General features: G+C 40.5%; 1 protein-coding gene across 1 annotated transcript in view; it reads left to right on the forward strand.

Moving 5' to 3' along the window:
- The window catches only part of CELSR3 (cadherin EGF LAG seven-pass G-type receptor 3), a 151561-nt gene that overhangs the window by 24135 nt on the left and 106441 nt on the right, over positions 1 to 20985 (forward strand). The window contains exon 2 of the mRNA XM_087885169.1: positions 6003 to 6635. Coding sequence (XP_087741295.1) covers positions 6003 to 6635 — 633 coding nt within the window. The remainder of the gene's footprint in view (positions 1 to 6002; positions 6636 to 20985) is intronic.

Genomic DNA, 20985 nt, shown 5'->3' on the forward strand with positions numbered 1-20985 from the left:
TAGATAAATTAATGAGAATTTTTTTTATGGCAGACTAACACCCCTTAAATATCATTAGCCAAACTGAGATTACCTTACTGAAGATGGCTTAAGCCTACCAGTTTACAACTACAGGAACCAGTCACTTAGCGAACATTTAAAGTTACAACGAATCAAAAAAAGGTACTTACGACCCAAATTTGAAATTCCAATGGCTACAACCTCCTCCGCCCCCCAATGGTCATATGATCCCGATTTGGGTGCTCCACAGCCAGATTGCCTTCATGGCTGTTTGCAGCATCCTGTGGTCATGTGTCATCAAGTTACAACAATATTTTTTTGTCAGAAACCAGCATTTACTTCCAGTTTCTGGCAAAAATTACCCATTGTGAACAATGGGTTTGTTTAATGACTGATGTTTATCTTACAACGACCACATTTGCTTAACAAATGCCATGTTTGCTTAGCAACTGTTGCAAAAAAGGTCATAAAATCAGGCACATTCATGTGATGACCCACTTAATGACCAGCATGACCATAATTCCAGGCTCAATTATAATCATTAATTGGATTTACAACCACGATTGAGCCCAACACTTCTGTTGCTAAGCAAGACAGTTGGTATGTGAGTTTTGCCCCATTTTATGACCTTCCTTGCCACAGTTGTTAAGTGAATCATGGCAGTTATTAACATGGTTATTAAGTGAATCTGGCTTCCCCATTGATTTTGTTTGTCAGAAGATCGCAAAAGGGGATCGATCACGTGACCCTGAGCCACTGCAACCATCATAAATATGAGCCAGGTGCCAAACATCTAAATTTTGATCATGTGAAGCAGTCCTAAGCGTGAAAAATGGTCATAAGTCACTTTTTCAGTGCCATTGTAACTTTGAATTGTTACTAAATGAATGGTTGTAAGTTGGGGGCTACCTGTATATGTTGACCTTTAACATCTACATTCTTTTGAAACAAGGCTTTCCAATGAATATTCTTCTACTTGGGTCTATTTAGAGAGCAGATTCTGGCCTCTCCCTTCATTCACCCCCTGGTCAGAACCTGCATATCACCTCTGCAGTGGTTGTGCCAGTTAGGTATTCCAAACTGTTGAAAGGAACCCATATTTTGATTATTTGTTGTTGTTAGTTGCCAAATCATGTCCAACCCATCGCAACCCCATGGACAAAGTTCCTCCAGGTCTTCCTGTCCTCTACCACCCTCTGGAGTCCATTTAAGCTCACGCCTACTACTTCAGTGACTCCATCCAGCTACCTCATTCTCTGTCGTCCCCTTCTTCTTTTGCCTTCAATCTTTCCCAGCATTAGGCTCTTCTCCAGTGAGTCCTTCCTTTTCATTAGGTGACCAAAGTATTCAAATTTCATCTTCAGAATCTGGCCTTCTAAAGAGCAGTCAGGGTTGATCTCCTCTAGGACTGACCGGTTTGATCGCCTTGCAATCCAAGGGTCTTCTCCAGCACCATAGTTCAAAGTCCTCAATTCTTTGGCGCTCAGCCTTTCTTATGGTCCAAATTTCACAGCCATACATTGCAATTGGGAAAACCATAGCCTTGACGATATGCACTTTTATTGGTAGGGTGATGTCTCTTTTTAGAATGCTGTCTAGATTTGCCATTTTGATTATAAATATCTACAGGTCCATCCTTCCCTTTCTCAGCTGGAGGGAAAAAAATAAAGAACTATGTCTAAATAACAGTATAAAGAAGGTAAATATATGTGACCTGGAGCACTGGACATCTCTTCTGAGACCTCTGTCCCAGAGAGGGGCTGTTCTATCACAAGCATTCATCCTGGGCCTGGATTCCTACCCCTATCCTATTTCCCACACAGAATCTGATGTCAGGTATTGTTATGGGCATAAAGAGAAAATTTTGAGGGAGGAACCCAGCAAAGAAAGAGTCACATGCTCTCAAAGTGACAGGATGCATCTGTGCACATAGCCACTCAAAAAGAAGAACATCAGAATGTCATTTCAGACAAAGTAAAACCAATGTTCTAGTTATACTACCAGCCTTCTGTCCAGTCTAAGACTGCTCCAGGAACTAGCCTTACCTTTTTCCCAAAGGTGCTTTTTCAAGAGGCAACTGAACTTTCTAGTTTTTCTTTGAAGACGTTTCGCTTCTCATCCAAGAAGCTTCTTCAGCTCAGAGCTACCTAATTCTTCAGAACTGAAGAAGCTTCTTGGATGAGGAGTGAAACGTCTTCAAAGAAAAACCAGAAAGTCCAGTTGCCTCTTGAAAAAGCACCTTTGGGACAACTACGACCTGGATGACTGAAAATCTCTGTAGATATTTAGCCTTATCTTTATACTTGCCCTACTTCAGCAGCAGATGCAGCTAGAGAGAAGCAAGGTATGGATGAAGACAGCTGACCGTTCCATCTGACATGATTTGCACTGCCTACATAGCCTATCATTTTTCAGAGAAGTGAAAGCTGTGGTCCCATCACTAGCATTGAAAAAAATGACTCCATTGTCAAAAGTTAAGGGAGGGGTCCAGCTTGTTTCTTCATTTCAAGCAATGACATGTTTGGGGCCAGCACTAAGCTCTGCAGAAGTTTTGGGAAGGGAGTTTTTTCCAGCTCTACCCAATGGCACTCCCCAGAGATGGTCGAGGGCTGACTCACACCTTAGGAGAACTCCTAAATAATTGTGTTGATGGCCCTGCTATATATACTGCTGCACAGGCTAGTTGGTAGAGCCTGCTTGGTCCATGGTCTTTCCTGCAGAAGGTAGTCCTGGAGATGCAGAGCTGGTAAAGGCCCCAAAATGGGAAAGAAGCAATCTACGATGCACACATTCACTGTGCATCCACAGCTTGTTATTTGTATTCCTGTTTAATTGCTGAGCAAACAAAATGTCAATATGTGGACCTTATGTACAACAATATATTCATTGCAAAATAGATATCAATATGGATATGTGTGTGTATGTGCACCTGCACACACAGATGCTTACATATACAAACAGGTGTACTTTTATGGAAAACCTGTAAATGTTTTGAACATCTCTATTAAATATTTCTACCCAAAGTTAATCTGGCAGAAAACATATTGAAATAAAACAATCTTTAATTAAATGTTTAAGCTCTTGCTGTTTTGTTTATTTTTTGGCCAAAGCAATTTTCCATATCTTTAAGTACTTTTGATTCAAAGAAAAATATACTTCAGTTTTTCCATTCTTTATTTTGACAACAAACCTAGTGGTTAACAACGGGAATCAATTTACATCAATGTACATTCAGAAAAATAATAAAATTAAAGACGGATTGTCAAAAATGGCTGGGTGAGGTTCATGAATTTTTCAAAACATTCATCTCAAAGGAATGACTAATTAGGCATAATTACCATGACTAATTAGCAGAGATAATGTTATCTATCAGTTATTGAAAATGCATTCCTTTGATCCTAATTTAATATATTAGCTATCTTTACTGATCCTAATTTAATACATTAGCTATTTTTACTACTATATCACTTAGGCACTTAATTTGGAGATTGCTGAACTAAACCATCTGGCTGATTATTTGCATTTTATATTGGTCTGAAATGTAATCAATATATGACTTTTAAATTAATGTATCCAAAGTTCACATTAATTTATAAATCTAGGAATGCCTTTGCTGAAGTAAATAGGGTGACTTTCTATGCTTCTCCTCTCCTGGCACATTTTATGTCCGCTCCCTAAATATAATTTCCAACCAGCAATCCTTAGGCAAGAAAATGTGATTAGGAGAAGAACCATTCTCTATACAAGACAAGTGACAAACTGCATACAAGTTACTATGTCTGAAGATGGAGCACTCAGTTCAGTAGCGAATGGCAAATTCCTGCAGGGTTGCTGTAAAACATTTCTGTAGTGCTGTAAATTTCCCCAGCCCTTTGCTGAGAATCAATAAAATATATCCCTGCCATGAAAAATGTACAGCTGAAAAATGTCTTATGATTTAAATTACTTGAAGGATCACAAACTTTTGTAACTGAATTTTTGTAGAATTTTGCCCTTAGTTGCTGACCAGCAAGCCAGGGTCAATTTATTTTGAGTTGACAGTTTGGTAACCATAAAAGTAATTGCTAATAATTTACACTCTTTTCTCTCTTTGTCCATCCTCTATTCCAATGCTTTTTTCTTCTATAGGTGAGAACAACTTTCAGTCTATGTTTGGGAATTCATTATTTCTGTTCTGTTCTCTTATATGTTAGACTGTCATTGAGTTGTATTTTGGAAGAAAAGTAGACCCTTGGGAACCAATGTTCCTGTCCATGGGTGGGCAGGAAAAATCAATGAAAATAGCGTATCTTACATAAACTGAACAATTCATTGGTCTGGTAATTGTAGATCTTGATGTAGGGGGCATGTCCTAAGAAACAGCTCCCCATTTGATGATAGGGTTGCAATGTCAGAACCATAAAAGGGTTTTAACACTAACAATTTATAGTGGACATAATATTGGACTCTGAAATTTGGAAGAGCCAATCCACACAAAATGTCATCTAGAAAAATTCATTCTGTTGCATGATTTTGTCCTTTTGAGAGGATGAAGTATTTTCTGTGATATATTTCCTCTCTGCGATCCTTCTAATCAGAGAACTTAAGATATCGTGGTATTTTAGTTTTTCTATACATAAGCCATTTCTCCATTAGACTCTATAGCATTTTTTTAAGCATCACCCAACCATTATTTGGTGATATAAAACCTATCTTCATTATTGCTATATAAGTACAATGGCTAATGATTTTAGAAGGTCATTAGTGGGAATCCTATTTTAAAGAAATTTTATATAACAATTTCAGCTCAGTTTGATGCGGGCAATTCAACCTGAACATATCTCTCTCCATAGTAAACCAGACTTCAAAACAGTGTTTGTTCAAAGACTTTGAAATAGTTTAGTGTGATAATCTTAATCTTGTTGTTGTTGTTAGTTGCGAAGTTGTGTCTGACCCATCGCGACCCCATGGACAACATTCCTCCAGGCCTTCCTGTCCTCTACCATCCTCTGGAGTCCATTTAAGCTCACACCGACTGCTTCAGTGACTCCATCCAGCCACCTCGTTCTCTGTCGTCCCCTTCTTCTTTTGCCCTCAATCGTTCCCAGCATTAGGCTCTTCTCCAGTGAGTCCTTCCTTCTCATTAGGTGGCCAAAGTATTTGAGTTTCATCTTCAGTATCTGGCCTTCTAAAGAGCAGTCAGGGTTGATCTCTTAATCTTAGGTCATATTGAAATTATCATAAGGCTGCAACTTTGGAACACTATAAAGCCTGACCATTTTATCCATAAAGTCCATATCATCGTATGCATTGGCTGGACTTGTCTAGGCAAGCATATGCCAGCTTTCTCCAACCTGGTAGCTGCCCTGATGAGTCATCTACAGTTCCAATAATCATCAATCAGAAAACTACCAAAAATTGAAATGGTTGAGTTTGAATAATGTTCCATACTCTGGAAGGTACTAGCTTGGGGAATATTTTTTCCCCATCAAATGATTGGTTTCACATATGAATACTAACGCAAAAGTTTCAGTGGGTTATATGACAAATGACAATTTCATGTTCTTGTATACTAAATTGTGCTACAGGTAGTCCTCAATTTATAACCACAATTGAGCCCCAAATTTGTTGCTAATTGAGAAATCTGTTAAGTGAGTTTTGCCTCATTTTATGACTTTTCTTGCAATCTTTGTTAAGTGAATCACTGCAGTTGTTCAACTAATAATGCGGTTGTTAAGTGAATCTGGTTTCCCCATTGACTTTGCTTGTCAGAAGTTTGCAAAAGTGGATCGCATGACCCCAGGACACTGCAACCATCATAAATATAAATCAGTTGTCAAGCATTCGATATAAATCATATGACCATGGGGATGCTATAACAGTCATAAGTGTGAAAAATGGTCATTTCAATGCTGTTGTATCTTCAAATGTTCACTAAGTGAACTGTTGTAAATTGAGGACTACCTGTATAGGAACATTTTTGAGAACACTATTTTTAATCCCCTCTCTTCTCCATTTTGCAGATGGGATCCACAGTGTGACAGCCCAGTGTGTCCTGCGTGTCATTGTCATCACTGAAGACATGTTGGCAAACAGTATCACCGTGCGCCTAGAGAACATGTGGGAGGAGCGCTTCTTGTCACCTCTTCTCGCCAACTTTCTAGAGGGTGTGGCTACTGTGCTGGCCACACCCAAGGAGGATGTCTTCATCTTCAACATCCAGAATGACACAGACGTCGGAGGACAAGTGCTGAATGTCAGTTTCTCGGCAATGTCGCCCCGAAGTGGCCACTTTTTTAGTTCAGAAGAGCTTCAAGAACAGTTATACATGAAACGCATGACCCTCACCTCAGTCTCTATGCTGGAAGTATTACCCTTCGATGACAACGTTTGCCTTCGTGAGCCCTGCCAAAACTATATGAAGTGCATCTCGGTGCTCAGGTTTGACAGCTCGTCTCCTTTCATCGCCTCCTTGTCCACCCTCTTCCGACCCATCCACCCTATCACAGGCTTGCGCTGCCGCTGCCCTCAAGGCTTCACTGGCGACTACTGTGAAATGGAGATTAACCTCTGCTATTCCAACCCCTGCCTCAATGGCGGAATCTGCACCCGCAAGGAAGGAGGTTACACCTGCATCTGTCGCCAGCACTTCACAGGTCAGGCTTTAATTTTCCTGGGATTGGAGTTGGGGCCATTGGCTACAAGTTTTCAAAAATGCTTCCCTATTTAATGGCTCTATTTGGGTGTGAGAGACTTCACACCCACTGTTAAGGGGAGGCTCTGCTCACTAGTGACCCCAGCAATACTAATTCTACAGCAACTAATTTGGGAATTAGCTAGTTCTACCCTTCTTTGGGGGAAAGAGGGGAACGGAAATCTATTAGCAAGTGAAGGATTTTGCTGTGTATCAAATACCTATAAGCAGAAGCTAATTAAGTTATGTATTGATGAAGAGGAAGAGGCAGTCATGGTAAGAAGCATAGTTGTCTACCACTTTCTTCATGTCAAGAAATTTTTCAACAATCATGATAGATTTGTAACTTAACTATTTGTTACACGGTTTTTCAGGTACTGGTTGTTGTAGTGAGGACTGTTTTGTTTTTCCATGATGGTTTGTTTCTGTATATAGAAAGTCTTATTGGGTATTTCTGCAATTGCCCATAGCAGTCTTACTCAGAAAAGGGTCACATTCCCTAAATACTTTTATTTTGAACTAGGCCAAACTTTCCAGATTGCTTTCTAGACTAGTTTTCTCTTCCTGTCCAATAGTTCAAGAACATCCCCTGAGGAAATTTCAAAGTACCTGGGATGATATCACTGCAGCCGTATCAGAAGCAGTTAGATGGTTAGCTTCCTTAAATATCGAATTATAACAACTATCCCATTGCAATTGTATGGCTCCATAGTATGATGTTTTTGTTATGATTTTATCTTAATTTAACATATTATCTCCTCTATTGTACTGTCCACTTATATTATCTCTATATCTCTCTGTCTCTTTCTCTCTGTCTCTGTCTGTCTGTCTGTCTATCTTATCTATCTATCTATCTATCTATCTATCTATCTATCTATCTATCTATTGATACAATATTTAAACTAAATTTGTATATCAGTGATTGTATGACCTCTGTAGATGCCATATCTTAAATAAAATAAAAATTCCTGTCCAAGATAGTATGGCAAGAGAAATTGGCCTAAAGGATCAGATCAATGTCTAGCTGGGTGAAATCTGAATCCTTTTCATGTGGCTTCTTACAGTCTGGCCACAGGGCAAACCAGGAGCAACCCACCACTGGTTCAGGCAATTTGATGTTTTTGTACGCAATATTGATAAACTTTACTATACAGGAAACAAAGGGATCAATGTACTGGGCTGGGCTGGCTTCTGCTGGGTATTTTGGGGTGAAGAAGGGACTGATTGAGGTGTCTTTAAGGACACTTCTAAAGCCATCAAGTTAAAGAACCATAATATACTGTATTGTATCGTGGGTGGAGTTATTGCAAGCCATCCCAACCAATCCTTGCTGTCCTTTGGAGTCTTTTATAGACCCAATCATTGCTCAAATCATGGTTCCAACACAGTTGTTTAAATACACTGCTGTCATTATGCAAAACAAATGTTGCACCCTGATAAAGGCAATCCCACAAAAGCCAAGGATTGTAGTATGACTTTCTGCGGATTTAAACATCAGAACAGAAAGATATAAGTAAAATATTTCTTTTTGTTAATTTTTGTTTCAGTTTGACTTGTGCTCCCTACCCAGCCAGCAATAAAGAGGTAATAATGTCTGCCCTCATAAATTAATTTCATCTCGGATCATTATAGTGGGCAGAACAGGGTTGGCTGGTACTTACCGGTAAATTACACAAGGACTTAATTGTGATCTGGAAAAGTAACTAGCTTTACTCTTGAAAAAAAAAAAAGACAAAGTTGTCTTTACTCAAAATCTTAGCAACTGTGTTTTTTTCTTGAGTTATTCGTTATTATAAGGATGAAAATAAAGTATCAGAGGAATAGAAACACACATGCTATCATTAGCAGGATAAGATTCATACTTCTAAGTCTCCCTTGAAAGCGTCTTCAGCAGTTTGCAACCTGTCTCATGTTTCACAGCAAAAGTACAGTCTGCCAGTTGCCAATATAAATTCCAACTGCTACCCATAATTAGTTCCTGTTTGCTGAGTTAATCCTTTACATGGTATTGCCTGGGGTGGAGTGGGGAATCCTCGGTTGAGTGATATTTTTTCAGGAATACAACTAGAAATAAGGAATGAAAAGAATGAGAAGTTGCAGTATCAGCAAAGCTCAAGCAAGGCAGTACTATCAATGGTCAGTTGATACAGGATCTTCCAACAGTCCTTAAATACCAGCTGCTAGGGAGGAAGAAACGTTTTACTTATACCTTCCTCTCTATGCCTTAGACTTCCCAGATGTACCCGGTTGGCCACTATTTGGTCAATGAGCATTGGATTAAAGGTAGTCCTTGACTTACAACCATTCATTTAATAAATATTCCAATTTATGAGAGTGCTTTAAAAAAAGTGACTTACGGCCTATAAATTCTAATACTTACAACCAATCATAACATAGCAATTCACTTAATGACTATGGCAAAAAAAAAAAAAGCTTGTAAAATTGGGATGCAATTTACTTAGTGACTGCATTGCTAAGCAACAGATGTTCTCGCCTCAGTTGTGGTCATACATTGAGGACTGATCCTTAGTTGAATCTCTGGGCCAATACAGCCTATCTCTTACTGTTACTCTTACTGTCTTTAGCTATACTGTTTTTTTAAGTTATGTCATAAACTAGTTTATTTTTTTACCTGCTTGTTCACTGTATACTTATTTCTTATGAAAGAGGAAATCGGCATTCACAACCAATTTACTCTGAATTTGATTATTGTGTAGCCTATTCTACTAATTAATATGATCCAGGAGTGGGTTTCACAAATTGTTGCCACCGGTTCGCCGCGCTCGCGCACACTTGTTTCACTTGCACACGTGCGCCTTCCATGCATGTGCCCAGCCTTCCACACACTCGCTGTGCACACACACGCCTTCCACACATGCGCCCAGCCTTCTGCACATGCGTTTTGCTCGTGCGCGTGCATGCGCCCAGCCTCGAAAACATGGCTAAAAAGGACAGCATTACGTCTGGGTGGGTGGACAGGCGCACCCGCAGTTGCTGCTACCGGTTTACCCGAACCGGCCCTAACCATCTGAATACCACCTCTGATATGATCCCTGCACAGAGGGAGGAGGAGAAAAATCTTGCCATCTTTCTATTCTTCTTGTCTTCCCATCTTCTTCCACCAGTGCAAGAAGAACAAAGACAGGGCCAGCATGCTGTTTGACAAAAAAGTGGATGGGAAGAGAGTCCACTTAAAATGTGACAGGTTTCCTCTAGACTTACCCAAAGAAGCTGGAGTTTATTGAATAGACATTGCTGGTAGAAGAGCAAAAGGACAGCAGAGCACAACTTTTAAGAAAGTGAAAAGGACAGTTGTGATGGGGAGGAAGTAGGACCAGTGGTGGGTTGCTCCCGGTTCTGTCCAGTTCTATAGAACCGGTAGTAAAAGTGGTGGGAGGCTCCATCCACCCGCCCAGACGTCATAATTGACTATCTCTTCATGCAGAAATGCGCACACATGCTCCCATTGTGAACCGGTAGTAAAGGTAAGTAGAACCCACCCCTGAGTAGGACCTATAAACAATAATGGCCTGTCCAACCAACCTGATGAGATTACTGTACTTCTAGCTTTCCACAGGTCACGTGCCTCTTTTTGTGGTACCTTGTCCTTTTTTTGTAGGGGACATAACAAATGCAGCAGCAGAGGAAAGTAGAAAGATATATTTTTAATCTACTTCAAGGCTGTCAAACTTGCAGCCCACGGGCCAGATGCATCACGAGCCGACCATGCCCACACCCGGTTTAGTGAAGAGGAAAAAAGTTGCGATATATCACATGACCACGCGGATTTGACACCCCTGATCTACTTTTTTGCCTATTAAAGCAAACATCTGATGGTTCTGGAGATCGGTCTCCAAATGCCATTTTCTTTCCCCCAATTGTTGTCTGCTTTAATCAGCAAACACTTTACATATAGCAATTTTTAACCTCTCATCCTGTGGGTTTGTTTGTTTTTTCCTGGGGGTGGGTGCGTGAGGGAATTACTATTTGTGACATTTGACACAAAAACTGGGTAGCGTCTGACCTATGTATCTTCCTATGGCAATGTACTCTGCAATTCAAAGAGGCCCAAGCAGAACAAGGCAACCGGCTTGGTTTGCTTGGAATATGATACAGCTGTTCTGGATTCAGTAAACTGGCTCCCAAAACCATCTGCAAACTAACTTCTTTGCAGTTGATTTAAAACAAATCTAATTTCCAGATGGAGGGAGAGGCTCTAGGGGGCAATTTTTCTCTCTCAACCTTTGCAAACCTAATAAGGGAAGAAAGGAAAAAACCAAGCCTCTAATTAGGAACTTCATTGTTTGCATTTATTTGTTTAAAACATTTGTATAGCTGCCCATCTTAATCCAAGAAGAAAACAAATGACACACAGGTATATAATAGGTTGTCTAGCCCAGGCAGGTAAAGAACTAAACAACATTAAGCTATTGATGTACTGAATTCATTGAGTCTTACCAAACTGAGAAACTAGCAGCCTTTTCCCTCCCCCACACGTGTCGTCCCGTCCGTCCGCCCCCCCCCCCCATGAACAGACTGAGCAGTCTCTTTAAAGGGACAGTCATCTGGCTGCTACATCTGTCATTGCATTGATCGACAGGCTTGAGTCAACTGAGCAGGCTGGCTAGGCCAGTGTCCCCTCCCCCCACCACCACTGCTCCATAAACTGTGCACTTAATGGAAGAGGATGGACCATCCTAGACAGGAGAAGAGCCACATTAGTCCATGGGGGCAAAAAACAAGAGGGAGTCTGGTAATACCTTGTCCAACTTAACAAATTTTATGAGAAGGCATCAGCTGTCATGAGCTGCATTTCATGTCATCCACTGCACGGAGTGGCTGCACTGAGGAGATACGGGAAAGGTGGAGGCAACTAGGAAGCAGAAATAAATCGGCCCTGCAGATTACACATGACACAGACTGCTAGTATCTCATCAATTAACAATTGATCAATCCATTCTGTTTGTTGAGACTTTCTCAAATTGCTTGAAACTTTTTAATGTATGTCAGTTCAGCAATTCCTCACTACATAGTGCTTTCAAAAGTCCCATATTTCCAAAACAACCACTTTGAGGTCTGCCACAGAGTGTTGCTCTTCAATCAAAAGTAGACAATAGCTGTGCTCCCTTGCTAGAACCTTCAAGACTTTAAAGGCTCAATACAAGATGTAAACAAATTAATTCTCCTGCCCAGCCCATCAGTGGTAGCAGTGTCTTAAGGGATCTTTGCTTCTGTATTCAGACTCCTTTATTCTGGTCCATCTCATCCAGTCAGGCATCAGCCTTCCCCCAATTAATTTACTGAATAATTTCCTTACAGGTGAAAACCTGCTAGTCTCTGTTTCTCACTCCATTGGCCAAACGATATACCTGAGTTCTTTATAGCCCCTGAGCTTCCCTGCAGCAGCATCTATGGCAGGTGGGGAGGAACTGGCAAGAAGGTGGATGGAGCATCATGATACAAGCCCCACCCTTCGGGGACTTATATCACAACACACATTAAGTGGTTAATTCTGACAATCTCAACCCTGCAGACATAACTGAAACCTTGGCTTCTATTCCCTTCCCCTCATCCAGACATGTATCTCAAGCATTCAACCTCATAACTCAGGGGGGTCAAATTCGATTTAATTGAGGGCCGCATCACGGTTGTATTTCACCTTGGGGGACCGGGGTGGTGTGGCCAGGGTGGGCGTGGTCAGCTCATTGTGACTTATGTCAGGGGCGCATGTGGTGTCCCGAGTGCTCTGCCAGAGAAAATGGGCTCCTGAGCTCCATTTTCGGCTGCAACAGCCTCCTGCAACCCTCTGCTAGCAAAAATGGAGCTCAGGAGGGCCACATGCGGCCCTCCTGAGCTCCATTTTCACTGGCAGAGGCACCGTAGGACAGTCCTTCACTGTTTCCAGGGCGGCCCCATGGGCCAGGTCTAAGAACCCCATAGGCCGGATCCAGCCCACAGGCCTTGACTTTGACACCCCTGCCATAACTCCTTACTTTTATGTCTTTATTAACTACTGGGTTTTGTTTCTGCCTCTCTGCTCCTTAGGAGAAACATCATTTGAGCAGAGGTTCATAATTTTAATTTCCCTACATGCTCTAAACTGCCCAACAGCTATCACTAACTGATAATTAATTTAATTATCTTTGCAGATTCTTTCCTTATTGGAACTGCATCTACATGTATTAAGTGCATCTACTATCATTAAGTGTTGTACCTTATGATTCTTGATGTACATATCTTTTCTTTTATGTACACTGGGAACATATGCACCAAGACAAATTCCTTGTGTGTCCAATCACGCTTGGCCAATAAAGAATTCTATTCTATTCTATTCTATTCTATTCTATTCTATTCTATTCTATTCTATTCTATTCTATTCTATTCTATTCTATTCTATTCTATTCTATTCCATTCCACTCCACTCCACTCCACTCCACTCCACTCCACTCCACTCCACTCCACTCCATTCCATTCTATTCTATTCTATGGAAGTATGCAGTGGGATACCCCAAGACTGTCTTAGGCCCAGTATTCTTCAATATCATCAATGATTTAGATGAGGGGATAGATCATCAAATTTATCAAATTTGCAGATACCAAGCTGACAGGAATAGCCAACACTCCGGAAGATAGGCTCAAGATACAGAAGGATCTTGACAGACTTGAACACTGGACCCTATCTAACAAAATGAAATTCAGTGGTGAGAAAAGTAAAGTTCTACATTTAGACAAGAAAAACCAAATGCATAGGTATAAAATAGGTGGTGCCCGGCTCAATAATAGTACTATGAGAGGGATCTTAGAGTCCTGGTGGACAATCACTTAAATATGAGCCAGCAGTGTGCTGTAGTTGCCAAAAAAGCCAACGCAGTCTTAGACTGAATGAACATAGGTGTAGAATCAAGATTACGTGAAGTGTTAATACCACTTTATAATGCCTTGGTAAGACCAAACTTGAATATGGCATCCAGTTTTGGCTGACATGATATAAAAAAGATGCTGAGACTCTAGAAAGAGTGCAGAGAAGAGCCACAAAGAAGATAAGGGGCCTGGAGGCTAAAACATATGAAAAATGGTTGCAGGAACTGGTTATGTGTAGTTTAATGAAAAGAAGGACTAGGGGTGATATGTTCCAAAATCTAAGGGGCTGCTACAAAGAAGTGGGGGTCAGCCTATTTTCCAAAGCACCTGAAGGCATGACCAGAAGCAATAGATGGAAACTAGTCAAGGAGAGAAGCAACCTAGAACTAAGGAGAAATTTCCTGATAGAACAATTGATCAATGGAATTATTTGCCTCCAGAAGGCAAGTGCTCCAAAACTGGAGGTTTTTAAGAAGAAATTGGACAACCATTTGTCTGAAATATTATAGGGTCTCCAGCTTGAGCAGGGAGTTGAATTAGAAGACCTCCAAGCAGTGGTGGGATTCAAATAATTTAACAACTGGTTCTCTGCCCTAATTATTTCTTCCAATAACCAATTCACCAAACTGCTCAGAAAGTTAACAACCGGTTCTCTCGAAGTGGTGCGAACTGGCTGAATCCCACCACTGCCTCCAAGGTCCTTTCCAGTTCTGCTGTTCCGTCCATTAGGTTCTTATCCCTTGAAGTCCTCTAGTTACAGACCTTTGCAAGCTGAGGTTTCTCCACGATACACCTTTCCTACCAAATTCCAACCAACTAGCACCAAGTCTAATTCCATGTATTATTCCTTAACTCTAAAGCAATCTGCAGGATTGCATAGTTTAAATACCAAAGGAAACTGCCACTTCTTCAACTTATTATTAGTACTTTTTTCTCACTTTTTTGCTGCAGTCATTCCTCTAAATTTTGACAAGATCCAGAATTAAAATTCAACAATGAATATATGGAGTGTATCATTGTTGGGTAGTGCTGTAAAGTTTCAGCTGAATTACAGCTGCCAACTTTTCTCAATGATTTGATCTCATTGTCTTCCCATAAGAATAAGCATAATGAGAAGATTTAGGCAACTATATATTTCCAAAAATTTATCTACATATACAGAATTATCTATATAAATGGCATTTTATGTTTGTATCCAGGCAAAATATAATCTTTCTTTCTTTGAGACATATGTACTGCTGATATGCTATTTGCTTTTTCAGCAAGAAAGGAAAATCGATTTGGTTCGCCTGTTAAAACACACTCCTACAATTTTTACTTTTTGAACTAGCATATATATTGCTTTTGAACTTTTGAACTAATATATATATTGTACAATACAGTACAATTCATTTTCACCTTCTTGTAAATTGTATTTTATAATGTAGTTCCCCATCAAAACAAAAGTGTAAAAATATATACCCAAGAGAAAATTGCATAGTATAAGACATACATTAGGGAAAATTGTTTGCAAAGAAGTATATATCAGGGGAAATGCCTGCAACACTACAAATTTTTAAGTATACGATATGAAAATACATACAGGTTTTGATGGAGGCATTCTTTAAAAAAGTAAAATTCAAGGGCAAACCCAAGAAAATCTTTATAAAAATGCATATTCTAATTTTAAAAAATCTAAAATCAAATACTATAGTAATATGTAAATGTATTTTAAAAAGACAATTCAGTTTCCATATTTTTCATATGAATGTGAAAGACTGTGCATTAAATGTAAATGTAAAGTTAAACAACCAAAATAAAGACAAAAGTGAGTTTTATATGTAATATAAACCTAATATAAAAAGATCTACCAGTATATAGTAAGGGGGAAAAGAAAAGCAAAAAATCCTGTACTAAATTACCCATGGAAATAAAATATTTTTCAAAAGACACATATTTCACATATTTTGAAATATTTTTCAAAAAACATAGAACTTGTTTTCAAAAAAACATTTAAAAACCAAAGTAGACTAAATTAAAAATGCAAAAAAAAAAAACCCCACTTATATTCTAAATTACATTGTATTTAATTCTAAATATATATTTTAAAAATGCTTAAGGAAGACAAAAATAACACAAAAGGGTATTAAAAAGATAGAATTTCTTCCATTTTAGCATTTTGAAAGAACGTAGGCATTTTGAACATTAGAGAAAGGGAAGCAAGCACATTTCAATGATGTTTGTTGCCGAGACAGCTACTGAGATATCATTGACCAGACTTAGCATCATTTAGGATTTGATTTCCCACATTTACTGTGCAGACAAGGAAAAATTATACACTTTGTGAAGAGGAACAGCAAACAAGGGATCAGTTTCTCAAACTATACCTCCCCTTGTCAAAAGGAGTTTGAGATTGCCACTGACAGCAGCAAAAAGCTTTCCTCTGTACTGGTCTTATGAAGAGGTAACCAAATCAAGAATAATGAACCCTTAAGAGGTTTTCAGGTCATACATTTAGAAAAGGGGTCAAGGGTTCATATATTTCCTTCCCTGTCACTTCCTCCCTGTGGACCTAACTTGAGACATCAAGAACAAAATGGAGAAAGCTGAATTCCTGGCTCTGAATTCAGACTGAAAGGAATCTGCTTTTCCCATCATCTTCACTTATTTCCTTTGCTGGAACTCCTTGATAAACCCAGGTTGACCCTCAGGATCAGTCATCCAAGAGAGAAACAATCACATCTAGTGCCCTAGTTATCTTCTTGTTCCAGATGCAGAGTGGAAGTGCTTACCAGGCTGCTGAGAAAAATCTCCAAGCACTTTTAAAAAGCCATCTGGATCTATCAAGCAGCTGGGGCTGACTGTTCAAATAGGGCCAAATCATCCTTGCAGAGATCAGAATTTTCAGTAACGTACATCGTAATTAGAAAATGATCTGAACACAGTTAGGAATTAGTGACAATGCCTCCCGTATCTAGATCATGTGCCATCTGCTCTAAAGTAAACATTAGATCTAACAAGGGGCCATCTCTAGTAGACATAGCTGAGATAACCTGGGACAAATTCAGGATTGTCGTAGCCATGAAATTCTGAGCTCCTCTGAACACCATCCCAAGATCATAACAGCTGAAATACTGCAGCACCGTAAGCCTGGGAGAACCCACCAGCAAACCAGCAATAAGATCTAACACTTTAGGATGGATTGCCATCGGGCAGCAGGGAAACTCTTACAGTTGCCAGGATGCAAACCTATATCTTTAATGCGCTGAGCTGTAGGAGACAATGCAATCATGGCATATAAAATCCTGTTCCTTTCTGGATCATATCACTTGCTCTTTTCTATTATCCTCAGTGGGATCATGCTGAGTAAGGCAAACTACTATAGGCGAGAAAAGCACAAAACAGGAATGAAAACTATTACACCCAATGTTCCACCTTTCTTAAAGATATTAGAAAGAGCTGTGTTTTATGTCCCAACAGTCCCGGGAGCCTGTGTATTTGGGTTTATGTATTTATGTATTTATTATTTAAATTTTTATACCGCCCTTCTCCCGAAGGACTCAGGGCGGTGTACAGCCACAGTAAAACAACATATCTATAAAATTTAAAAACAGTTTAAAACATATTAAATAATTTGGCCCTTATATTAAAAAACTAAAAACACCCAATTAAAATTCGTTTTCTAAGCCAGCCCAGCCTGTTGAAACAATAAAGTCTTAAGGGCACGGCGAAAGGTACGTAGGTCGGGGATCATACGTATCTCTGGGGGCAATTCATTCCAGAGGGCAGGTGCCCCCACAGAGAAGGCTCTCCCCCGGGTGTCGCCAGTCGACATTGTTTGACCGACGGCACCCTGAGGAGTCCCTCTCTGTGGGAGCGTATTGGCTGGTGGGAGGCTATCGGTGGCAGAAGGCGATCTCGTATGTACCCAGGTCCTAAGCCATGGAGCATTTTAAAGGTGGTAACCAGCACCTTGAATCGCACCTGGAAGACCACCGGGAGCCAGTGCAGCTTGCGCAGGAGAGGTGTTACATGGGTGTGCCGTGTCGATCCCATAATCACCCATGCAGCCGCATTCTGGACCAGTTGGAGCTTCCGAGTGCTCTTCAAGAGGAGCCCCATGTAGAGAGCATTACAGTAGTCCAGACAGGAGGTGACAAGGGCATGAGTAACCATGCGCAAGGCGTCCCGGTCCAGAAAGGGACGCAACTGGTGAATCAGGCGAACCTGATAAAAAGCCCCCCTGGCCACAGCCATCATATGATCTTCTAAAGACAGCCGTGTATCCAGGAGGACACCCAAGTTGCGAGCCCTCTCTGAGGGGGCCAAGATCTCACCCCCAATAGTCAGCGATGGAGCCAGCTGGCTATACCGGGATGCCGAAAACCACAGCCACTTGGTCTTGGAGGGGTTGAGTCTGAGCTTGTTTCTCCCCATCCAGATCCGCACGGCCTCCAGGCACCGTGACATCACGTCAAGGGCATCATTGGGGTGGTCCAGGGTGGAGATGTACAGCTGAGTATCATCAGCGTACTGATGGAACTTCACCCCAAAACCACGGATGATCTCACCCAGCGGCTTCACATAAATGTTGAACAGGAGGGGCAAGAGGACCGACCCTTGCGGCATCCCACAAACAAGGTGCCTTGAGGTCAATCTCTGTCCCCCTGCCAACACAGACTGCATTGCTTTATATGGTGTTAATGTCGGGCAGGTTGCTTAGAAATGATCTGATGTAAGGGCATGAGAAAAGTAAGTCTACATGATTTGATTAAAGGCCCATCTATTCCATCACAGTTTCTGAGCTAAGTGCTTCTGAAAAGCTAATCAACAGGACATTAACTGGTCCCATTACCCTTGCTGCTTTTCTTTGGAAATTGATATCAACATAATTACTCCTAGGCACCGCCTTGCCAAAGTTGATTCTGTTTGTCCTGTCTGAACATCTCAAGGAGAATTTTCGCAGAATATTTTCTCAATTGGAAATACATGGGCCTTTTTATAGTGGCCTCTATCTCTGGAACCCTCTTTAAAGCCACATAAAATCTCATGTCATCTTGAGTAGTTACTTCCATATTCTAATACTGCCTTAAGAGCTGTGGTGGTGCAGTGATTAGAATGCAGTTCTGCAGGCTACTTCCGCTGGCTATTGGCTGCCTGCAATTTGGCAGTTCAAATCTCACCAGGCTCAAGGTTGATTCAACCTTCCATCCTTCTGAGGTAGGTAAAATGAGGACCCAGTATATTGGGGGCAATATGCTGACTCTGTAAACCGCTTAGAGAGGGCTGTAAAGCATTGTGAAGCGGTATATAAGTCTAAATGCAAGGGTAAAATGCTCCTGATTTGGACCGGATTGCCCGATCCAGTAGCGATGGCAGCGGGTGGTTCGGAGAACCGGTAGCAAAAATTCCTGCCCCCCCCCAGCTGAGCCGCACGAGCATTTTGGCCGAAGAGGTGGTAAAAAAAATGCTTTGAAAAGTCTCTGACGATCCCAGCTGAGTTGCCTGATCAGCAGTGGCTTTTCAAAGCATTAGAAAAAATGCTTTGAAAAGTTTTTTAAAAAAAAAAGTTGGCCACCCCACCCAATCACATTAACCCCCCCACCCAGCCACGCCCACAGAACCAGTAGTAACAAATTTTACATTTCACCTCTGTCTAAATGCTATTATTATTAAGTCAAGCTTAATTTCACTACTCAGTGGACTTGTCTATGTAGTTTCCTTCTCAAGAATATGAAAGTGACTTGTGATGCCTTCTTACAGTTCCTGTCTCTGCCATCCAAGTATTAGCCAGAACTGATTTACTTAGGGTATTTTTTTAAGGTTTAGTAAACACATTAACCAACCAAGAGGTTGTGGTTAGACTTTCCATAACTACAATAGCACTTAGCTTAGCACTTAGACTTATATACCACTTCACAGTGTTTTTTACAGCCCTCTCTAAGCAGTTTACAAGAGTCAGCATATTACCCCCAACAATTTGGGTCCTTATTTTACCAACCTCGGAAGGATGGAAGGCTGAGTCAACCTTGATAGCCTTCAACTTACAACAGTTCATTTAGTTACTATGGCACTGAAAAAATGACATGACTGTTTTTCACACTTACAACCATTGCAGCATCCCCGTTGTCATGTAATCAAAATTCAGCTGCTTGGCAATTGACTTATATTTTAGAATGGTTGCTATGTCCTGGGGTCATGTGATTACCTTTTGCGACCTTCTGACAAGCACCGTCAATGGGGAAGCCAGATTCACTTAAGAATCACGTTACTAACTTAACAACTGCAGTGACTCACATAACAACTGTGGCAAGAAAGGTTGTAAAATGGGGCAAAATTCCTTCAGGGAAGGTAAAGAGGAATTTACTATCTGATTATCTTTCTAGGATAAAATCTGGTAGGCAGGCATTCTTCCTTCTCCCTGTTGGATTTAGATCTGTGTTGAATTTCCATGCAGGTTCTGAGGTTTTTGCTATCTTGTGTAGATTATTTTTAATCATGAGTATGATTCAGTTAAATGTAAGGTTAATTAAAGAAGACTAAACTCTCAGTTTTAGCAATTGAAACAGTTGTCTGACCTCACATGCTGAATGAAGCTTTGCAGTACATTGTCTGAAAGAATGAAATCTCAGTTGTGTAAAAGAGCCTTAGTCTCTTGTGCTCCTCCCCCTCCTCCTTCTCGTTCTCTTTCTATTCTTCTACTCCTTCTCTTTCTCCTCCTTCTGTCCAGATCAAACTTTAGACTGCCAAAATGAAGCCACCTTCTTGACTTTATCCATTGGCCAAAAATAAGCCATTGTCGGTACAGTGTAATTAATTTATCACTTGTAAAGAGAAAACTCCTTTCTATCACTCTTCATTCTTATTGAAAGGAAATATGACAAGGCTACCTGACATACTTTATACTGGTGAAGATTGTGAGGAGTTTGGCTTGTCAGAAGGATGATGCATGTGAATGCTGATAGTTTGGTTGCAAATTCCACATATATTGAATGGTAAATAGTGCCATCACCTGGCTGTTCAGGCAAATGACAATATAGGCAGGGCTAAATGATTCAAGAACAATATTCCCCAATTTGACACCCTGCTGATATATTGGAGTCAGGGCCGGATTTTCCTATAGGCTAACTAGGCTTCAGCCTAGGGCCTCAAGATCAAGAGGGGCCTACATTCAAATTGTTAACAAAATTAAAATTACACTTTCACTATAGGTGAAAGGGCCTCATAAGTGGAATAGCCTAGGGCCTCTTTTCATCTAAATCCGGCCCTGATTGGAGTTGCTTTTAGCCACCATGACTAGGGACTTCTAGCTCCACCACATACAGCCCTACTTCATATGGTACAGTTGCCCAGAAGCTATATATTTTAGAGTAAATCTGTAGATTGCAGTTACAGTTTGACTTTTAATGGGTGTATCACTGTTAATGTCCAATGCCAGAAACAAATCATACAATTTATACAGTCACAAGCAT

The sequence above is a fragment of the Pantherophis guttatus genome, chromosome 2 (assembly GCF_059756535.1).
Source record: "Pantherophis guttatus breed Tessera chromosome 2, ASM5975653v1, whole genome shotgun sequence".
Lineage (NCBI taxonomy): Eukaryota > Metazoa > Chordata > Lepidosauria > Squamata > Colubridae > Pantherophis > Pantherophis guttatus.